A 9,519-nucleotide genomic window follows, 5' to 3' on the forward strand; every position below is an offset into this window, starting at 1 on the left:
GTACAAATACTTTGTTACTTGACATGAGTAGTTTTAAATTTTTTAGTCTGCTTTTTACTTTTCTCCGTTACATTTTAACATGAGTATTTGTACTTTTTACATGAACCATTTTCAAAACAAGGTCATTACTTTTGTTTTTAAATGCATGAAAACGATTAAAATACTTGACCTGGAAGAAAAATCAGCCGTCAATAAAGCATTGCACACGGTTCCGTACATCCCAGCCTGTGATTGGCACTACGACACGCGATCACATGACGTGCAATTGGCTAGATTAGAACGACCCGTAAATATGACGGTAATATTTTTTGCTCTATTCGCTAATATCTTCCAAATTGATGTAGGAGGAAACATCCGGTAGAAATACTTCTACTTCTATTACATTTCAGAGCCTGTACTTTTACTTGAGTAATTATTTGAGTGAGTACTTTTACTTGAGTAATTATTTGAGTGAGTACGTTTACCAACGTTTATTTTTTACACAAGTAACTGTACTTTTACTCAATTACAGAATGTCAGTACTTCTTTGTGGTGATGTTGTGCGTTGTGTGTTTCAGTACCCGAGGAGGCGCCGGTCAACGTGACGGCGCTGAGGAACGACAGCAACGTGTTGCTGTCATGGGACGAGCCGGTGGGGAAGCGCAACGGGGACCTGCGCGGGTACTTGGTGGAGTTAAGCGTGCCGCCCGCCGACAAGCAGGTGCACTCATGCGTACAAAACCGCTCACACACTCACACATTCACACTCACACATGCGCTCTCTCTCCCTGACTCTCCCCCCTCGGCCAGTTTGTTGTGGATGCCGGCCTGGAAACGGAGCTGTCAATCAACCTTTCCCTCCCGCTCACCAACGTCACCTTCAGGGTGTGCGCATACACGGGGGCGGGCCAAGGACCCTGGAGCCCCACGCAGACTCTCACGCTCGTCTCTCCTGGTTGGTAAAAAAATAAAAAATACAATATATCACATCGTAAACTAGTGGGTCTTAATCTTGTTGGAGGTGCTGAACCCCACAAGTTTCCAATGCACATTCACCAAATCCTTCTCTAATGAGGTCATCAGATACAATGAAAACAGCACAGGCCCCAGAATTGAACTCTGTGGAACACCATATGCAAGATAATTATAATTATTTGAAGTAAATGAAAAATAACAAAAACTAAAAAAGATTGTTTAAAAAAATCAGTTGATTATGCTCCTTGTTTGTGACGTGTCCATTTTGACCGTGACTCTTTTGTCCTGTAAATTACAATTAGCGACTTTTAAATGATACTCTGTAAGCAGTGTCAAGAAAATAAAGTTAGCCGTGTTAGGCTAGCACTAACATCAATGTTTATTTGTTTTTATATTCCCAGAGTTCCGAGGTGAGTGATGACCTACAAACCCGGTGACAAACTTCCTTTTCTTCCTTTCTTCATCTGTGGGAGAAGAAAAGAGCGGCGAGGTTGCGCGGGGGTGAACCGGGACGTCGCTTCATAAATATTTAGAGCGCTCGCCATCTCTGTTTGCTTCGTCTAATGGAGCCAGACAGACTGACAAAAGAGGCTGTGCCAGATAAAGACGTGGAAGACTGAGCAGGCTTTATTTAGTATCAGCGTGGCCAAAGTATGGCCTGTGGGCCACATGCGGGCCCCTCTATTTTTGTATCCGGAAATTTTTGGTTAAATGTCTTTATTTTGAACATGTAGGCAATAAAGTAGAGTAGAAATAAAGAAGAAACAACAGGAGAGGTAAACTACAATGGATAAAACAAAACCAAACAGATACATTTTTGACATGCTTGAAAGTGGTAAAAATAAAAATGAACTTGTCGAGTCCCGTATGACTAAAAATTAAGTTATCTCGTCCTACCAATTCACTCAGAACCATTTAACCTAAATAGTTTTTATATTGTTACGTGTCAGAATATATAATAAAAATCGATATCATTCAATTGTAATTTCTTAAATGGTCTCATATAATTGGTGCTTTAATTTCCCCAAACATTTACCCTAAAATTATTCTCATATTTTTCATATGCATTTATTTCCTTCATTACATTGGTTGAGTCATTGCGAACCGAAATGGTCAAATAAAAAGAAACTGCATATGAATTTAACAATTTTGTATTCATTTTATTAAATAATTTATTTAGTAAAATTATATTTATTAAATAATAATTACATTTAGTATCAATATTGTAATTAAAAAATAGTGACTTATTTATTTTTATTTTGTATTCACCTATTGGTAAATTTATTTATTGTAAATTAGATTAACAGAATTTTGCATTTAGACTTTTTTTTTTAATAAAATATCAAATAAAAAATAATCAGTTCATTAGAATAAGAAAGCATACTTCTTTATTCTTTCTGTTATGAGTTCAGATTTGTACATATTTTTGCGTTAATGAGGTCACAAATCTAAATATTGTTCCTTTATTGTGAAATTTTGCTTTTATTTATTGAGATCAGATTTTACATATTGTTTTACTGAGGTCAGATTTTCCCTATACTTTTTATTTTTTTTTGTTAGGTCTGTCGTCTCCGCCGGCCTTCTCGTGGCACTGGTGGTATGTGGTGATGGCCGCCACCGGCGCCGTGGCCCTCGGCGCACTTATGGCCGTGTACGTGGCCAAACTGCGGCGCAAGGAGACGCGATTCGGGTGCGTATGGACCACGGTTCAGAATAATGTTGCATTTTTCTTTATAGTTCAGTTTTTATTTTGTTTATACTTTGTTAGTTTTAACTCATTCACTGCCATTGACGGCTATTGACGTCAAAAATTCATTTGAACTATTTCTATTGGTTAAATTTTTTTTCTCCACTTTTGTTAACAAGAGTATGAAAACCTAGAAAAACAAATATTGTTCATTTAGAACAGATATCAAATTTATGATTAATCGTGAGTTAACTCATGAAGTCATGCAATTAATTACAATAAAAAATTAGACGCGTCGGGCAATTAAAATCGTAATTAATTGCATGACTTCATGAGTTAACTCACGATTAATCACAAATTTTATGTCTGTTCTAAATGTACAGTAAAAAAAATTATAGGTTTTCATACTCTTCTTAATAAAAGTGGAAAAAAATTTAAACTAATAGAAATAGTTTAAATGAATTTTTGACGTCTATAGCCGTCAATGGCAGTGAATGAGTTAAACCAAGTTTATTTCTTTTTGTTTTTGTTTTGTTGGGAAAAGGCTTCATTTTAGATGATTTTTTAATTAGGTTTAGTTTTATAAGCTATGTATAAGATGAGTATTTGAGTGTAAGATTAAAGAAAGGGTCTAAATATTGTTTAAAAAAAATAATTAAAACAAAATTCTCCAACAACTGTTTGACCTTCCTCTTCTGTACGGATTTGCAGAAATAACAAAATACGTAAATACATTTTAAATGACAAAGACAAAAAGGAATTTTTGTTGAAATTTTTGTTGAAATTTTTGTTGAAAATTTTGTTGAAATTTTTGTTGAAATTTTTGTTGAAATTTTTGTTGAAATTTTTGTTGAAATTTTTGTTGAAATTTTTGTTGAAATTTTTGTTCATGCCAAGTAAACACATTTTTGTGATTGTTTTTAGTGACGTGTTCGAACCCATGATGCAGAGCGGAGAGCTGGTGGTCCGCTACCGGGCGCGACGCTCGTACAGCCGCAGGACCACCGAAGCCACATGTGAGTTTTGACAGCCTCGGAATGCTAACATGCTCTGACATGCTGCGAGCTCGCATCGCATACGGCAAAGAGAAAACAAAGTGTGATCGAAAAAAAATGGATCCTCACGTAATTTCTAGTGTGTGATACGCATTTTTCTATGTAAAAATTTCAGAAAAAAAATCAAGCATAGCTGCAATTAAGGAAATTTACCTAAATTTGTCTGTACGAGGTTGTGAAAAAAGAAGCTTTCATTCCAATATGATATGTAATGTCTAATGTTACAATTTAAAAAATATATATAAATAACACACAATATACAAATTATATAATATTAGATAAAATATATAAATAAATATGATCCACATAAAAAATAAAATTCTTAAGTAAATATAAAAAATAAATATATACAATATATAAATAATACAGTAATACATTGATATAGTCATTGATATGTTAGCGCCTCCCTGTGGCATAAACACAATACTGCACAGAAACCAAGGGTTCCTTTTGTTTTTCATTATACAACTTTTTTTGTAATGACCCCTACAGGGTTCACAATGGAAGTGCTGCTTATGGTTTGAAATGGTACACATTGAAGTGCTGGGCCTACTTGAATGTGTTTCAAGAGCCCACTGTTGTATGGAATGCAGTTTCAAGATAGTCGTAATCTAACTTTAAGCACTTCAAACGAACTGTCAACGGGTTCTTAGGAAGAAAAAATAATTGCCCTGGAAGGTACGAACGTGGTACCTTTTTCTGACGGTGTTTCTAAACAAATGAGAAATTGAATAGAAATTGAGAAGACGTGACAGGACCACCAGTCACAACATAAAGTGGATTGCCGGCATGAAGACGGACGTCTCGCGCAGAGGAGAACTCGACGGATCTTAATGCTTATTTTGATGTTTAGTCTTGTGCCGTAATGTGGACGCTTATCATCAGCAGGAATCTAGCCTGCAAAAACAACACGTGTGTTTCCACAAACAGAATTCCAGGACGTCTCGCAATAATTCCAGACAGCAACAAATACGCGGACGCGCACGCACATTTCCACACACACACACACACACACCTGCGTGACAGTGATTATGGCGACGTGGCTTACAAGTCCCAGCTCGCCTCCAAACGAATCTCACAGATGAAGATGCGGTGAAGGAATGTCCCAGCATTCAACACGGCATCTTTTGAAGTCGAACCTCAGACTTGGGCATAGGCTTGCTGTGCACTTTGGGCAAGCGACCACGTTTCAAACGTCACATCAAATGGATGCCTTGTCATTTTTTTCAAGCCAATCAGCAAAGGTAGTAATAATAAAGGGGGGGAAACTGTTAGTCATGTGATTGATCTATTTTCTAATATAAGACTGTGTAAAATAATAATACATTTTATCAGTAGTACTTATTTAGAATTATAATACACTTTACATTTATAAAATAGATCTCAAAACAGTCAATGAGATAAACATCAAAAATAATAACCCAAAATAGAAACCAGCCAAGGAAGTTTTTTATTTTTTATTTTTTTAAAGGAAGGTTTTGAGTAATACAGCAATGGATTTTTTTATATTACTACTACTAATATGCTATTTTTAATATGATTTAAATAGTAATGTCACATATTATTAGGAAGCCTCCTAACACATTATGCTAACTAATAACAATATAGAACCACAACGAAAGCACAATTTAAGAACTATCTATTTATACAGTACATGTTTAAATGTATAGTATGATCAGAAACAACATATATAATCTTAGTATTTAAAATATAACAGAATCATATTTCGTCATTGTCATGCATAATTTGAAACTTTCAATGACAAAACAATACTTGAGTGAGAGCCGATAAAAATGATTCATTTATATTTCTATATTTTCATACAGTAAGTGCAAATATGTGAAATAAAATGTTTTTATATTTTAACTGGCTTTCTATTTCGTATTACTTTTTATTAATTTATAACGTATTATTTTTCAATGTTTTTAAATTATGACGATATAAAATTTAAATTAAATTAAATATACTACTTTAGTATTTTTTATTTTATATGTCATCATAAAAATACTGTATAAAAAAATGATTTGTACATACCCTGTTTTCATGTTGTCAGCTTTACTCTGGTCAAATTTCGTCTTTAATGCAGCCAGATTTATTATTATTATACTATTACTTTTATTATTGTACATATTTCTGCCTTATAATGGTCAGATTTTTATGTATCTTGCTAGAATGCCCTCATATTTCTCTATATTACTGCTTTCCTGACATATCGTACATATTGCCATGTGAAGTTCTGTAAAAAAAATTGTGGTTTTTTTTGTGCACCCAGTGAACAGTCTGGGCATCAGCGACGAGCTGAGACAGAAGCTCCAAGACGTGATGGTGGACAGACACAAGTTGACGCTGGGCAAGACGCTGGGAGAAGGTACAACATTAGCATTCAAATATCGGATAAAAGCGCTTCCTATGGCAGCATTAATGTGTCCGGCTGTAGAAACGGACGATGATTTTTGTGAGGCTTGCTGGTGATGTTTTGCGTGTGTTTCTGTGTGTGTGGCGCCTGCAGGGGAGTTTGGCTCCGTGATGGAGGGTCAGCTCTTGCAGGAGGATTCTGTTCTCCGAGTGGCCGTCAAGACTATGAAGAGTGAGTGGAGGAACATCTTGTATACATTAACAGACAGTAATACCCCCAAAAATGGGGGAAAAAAAACAATACAAATATCATCTAATAGGAAAGTAGTCGTTGGTTTCAAGAAAGGTGGAATCAAAGTCAGTATCTATCTAAGGTCACAAATGTGTTTCTTGCGATTCTCAGTCGCCATCTGCACGCGTACGGAAATGGAGGATTTCCTGCGAGAGGCCACCTGCATGAAGGAGTTTGACCACGCCAACGTTATGAGGCTGCTCGGTGAGAAGCTGCCTCGCCTCATTGCAGATTCTGATTTATCAACAATGATTTGATGCTTTGATATTTATGCAGTGTGCATTTATATTTTTGCTATTAACATTTGTATAGATTATTGTAAAACGTAAAAATCTAATATATATTAATAAAACTATATATATATAAATTATATATTTTTTTATATTTTCATTTAATTATTTGAATTTATTTTTATACAGTAAGTTATATACCCTATTTTATATTGGTATTTTATATTAATTTATTGTGTATTATTTTAAATGTTTGAAAAATGATGACGATTTAAAATAAAAACAAAATAAAATTTATTTTCTAATCTTGTAAGTTGCTATAATGAAAAATTATGTAAATAATAAAAACAAACTGATGCTAATCAAAACAATTAACTCATTCACTGCCATTGACGGCTTTAGACATAAAAAAATTCATTATAACTATTTCTGTTTAACGTTTTTTCCACTTTTAACAAGAGTATGAAAACCTAGAAAAAAGTTGTTATTGTACATTTAGAACAGATATAAAATTTGTGATTAATCGTGAGTTAACTATTGAAGTAATGTGATTAATTACAATTAAAAAATGTAATCGCCTGACGACCTAATTTATAGTAATCTTTTTTTTTTTTAAATAATCTTTTTATAAAAAAAATAAGATAAAATTAGGGTGTCAGGCGATTAAAATTGTAATTGTAATTATTCGCATGACTTCAATAGTTAACTCATGATTAATCACAAATTGTATATCTCGTCTAAATGTACAATATTTTTTTTCACATTCTTTTTAACAAAAGTGGAAAAATTCCAATAGAAATAGTTCAAATGATTTTTTTACGTCTATAGCCGTCAATGGCAGTGAATGAGTTAAAAATGTTAAAATAGAAAGTAAAAATAATTTAAACAAAACAAACAAAACCCCCGTCTTACACAATTTTATTTTCTGTTCCTCATTCATGGACAAAAATGAAGCCGAGCAAACAACAGCACAAATCACAACGTTTGGCCCAAGTGCAGAATTTCACATTGTGTTGATGATGGACCAAAATGGCCGACTGCCCTGTTGACGTATTGTGTGTCCGCAAAGGTGTGTGTCTGCAGACGGTGGAGAGCGAAGGCTTCCCCTCGCCCGTGGTCATCCTGCCCTACATGAAACATGGCGACCTGCACACTTACCTGCTCTACTCGCGCCTGGGGGATTGTCCCGTGGTGAGTGACGCGACGCGACGAGGGGGAGGGGACATACACGGTACCGCGCTTGAGAATGACTGTTGACTGTGTTTTTGTGGCGGCGCAGTACCTGCCGTCCCAGATGTTGGTGCGCTTCATGACGGACATCGCCCGCGGCATGGAATACCTCAGCAACAAGAACTTCATCCACAGAGACCTGGCCGCACGCAATTGCATGTACGTCCCTCATCCACTTGCTCTTTTCACTTCCTGTCTGAGTTTAATGATAATCGAGGTTGCTTTTAGCAAGAGAGAAGCAGGGTCAGCATTTGGAACAGGGGTGTCCAACATAGGGCCCGGGAGCATCAGGTGGAATCCTTCTATGTCCAAATTTGGTCAATTTCAAATTTCTTCATAAATAGATCTGAGATTATTATTATTATTATTATATTATATTATTATTATCATCATTATTATAGACATCTTGAGAACTTTCCAATATAATATGAACTCATTCACTGCCATTGACAGCAATAGACATAAAAAAATAATTTCAACTATTTCTATTAGTTTAACATTTTTTTTCCATTTTTGTTAACAAGAGTATGAAAGCCTAGAATTGTTTTGGGGGGAGGGGGGGTACATTTAGAACAGATATAAAAATTTGTGATTAATTGTGTGTTAACTAGTGAAATCATGCGATTAATTACGATTACAAATTTTAATCGCCTGATGCTTTTTTTTATAATCTTTTTTTTTTTAAAGAGAAGATTATTAAAAATTAGGTTTGTCAGGCGATTACAAATTTTAATCGTAATTACTCGCATGACTAGTTAACTCACGATTAATCACACATTTTATATCTGTTCTAATACAATTTTAAAAAAAATCTAGGGATTCATACTCTTGTTAACAAAAGTGGGAAATTTTTTTACGTCTATAGTCGTCGATGGCAGTGAATGAGTTAAAATAACTCCTTTTTTTTCCTAATTGATTTTAATTTAAAATAATGGTTTCTGCACGGCATCACTGATTTGCACCCCATCACTGCAGCAAATTCTGAAAATAAATTAAAAAAAAGTCTACATTTTTGTTCAGAAAATATCATACTCTTATCAAACATAATGTTGAATGTTAGGAAATTGTTTATTTTAAATTTTGTAAAAAAAAAAAAAAGGAAATAAATTAAAATTATAAATAAAGTTATACATACTTGGACACCAATTACAGTACTACTTTCCTATTAGCCATCTTGCGGCATTTGTAGATGGGCGGGGCTTGAATCTGAATAAAACACCCTAAATAACGCATTCCAGGCTGAACGAGAACATGAACGTGTGCGTGGCCGACTTCGGCCTCTCCAAGAAGATCTACAACGGCGACTACTACCGGCAGGGGCGCATCTCCAAGATGCCCGTCAAGTGGATCGCCATCGAGAGCTTGGCCGACCGAGTCTACACCACCAAGAGCGACGTGGTCGGTTCCGCTCACGCGTGACGTCACCTTCATCTCTCTCTTCATCCCAAAAAATCTCACATCGTCTTCCTCTTGTTGCCGCCCAGTGGTCGTTTGGCGTCACCATGTGGGAAATTGCCACCAGGGGGCAGACGCCGTATCCCGGGGTGGAGAACAGCGAGATCTACGATTATTTGAGGCAGGGAAACCGTCTCAAGCAGCCTCCGGATTGTCTGGACAACATGTAAGTGGTAGTTTGTTTTTTAGCTAACCTGGCTATTTTGTTAGCTTATTCCATTTGTGTGCAGCATAACAGCTAATTGCTGCCTCACCGTGTTT

At 35.4% G+C, this 9,519-nt stretch overlaps 1 protein-coding gene across 1 annotated transcript in view; it reads left to right on the top strand.

Moving 5' to 3' along the window:
- axl (AXL receptor tyrosine kinase) overlaps positions 1 to 9,519 on the top strand; it is a 29,053-nt gene that overhangs the window by 16,436 nt on the left and 3,098 nt on the right. The window contains exons 8-19 of the mRNA XM_086080043.1: positions 558 to 700; positions 790 to 934; positions 1,356 to 1,364; positions 2,515 to 2,644; positions 3,566 to 3,657; positions 5,969 to 6,064; positions 6,206 to 6,283; positions 6,455 to 6,547; positions 7,643 to 7,764; positions 7,853 to 7,962; positions 9,042 to 9,201; positions 9,288 to 9,424. Of these exons, the coding sequence (XP_085936169.1) occupies positions 558 to 700; positions 790 to 934; positions 1,356 to 1,364; positions 2,515 to 2,644; positions 3,566 to 3,657; positions 5,969 to 6,064; positions 6,206 to 6,283; positions 6,455 to 6,547; positions 7,643 to 7,764; positions 7,853 to 7,962; positions 9,042 to 9,201; positions 9,288 to 9,424 (1,315 nt within the window). The remainder of the gene's footprint in view (positions 1 to 557; positions 701 to 789; positions 935 to 1,355; positions 1,365 to 2,514; positions 2,645 to 3,565; positions 3,658 to 5,968; positions 6,065 to 6,205; positions 6,284 to 6,454; positions 6,548 to 7,642; positions 7,765 to 7,852; positions 7,963 to 9,041; positions 9,202 to 9,287; positions 9,425 to 9,519) is intronic.

Source organism: Leptonotus elevatus, chromosome 7 (genome assembly GCF_054856555.1).
Source record: "Leptonotus elevatus isolate MCC_2025b chromosome 7, RoL_Lele_1.0, whole genome shotgun sequence".
NCBI lineage: Eukaryota > Metazoa > Chordata > Actinopteri > Syngnathiformes > Syngnathidae > Leptonotus > Leptonotus elevatus.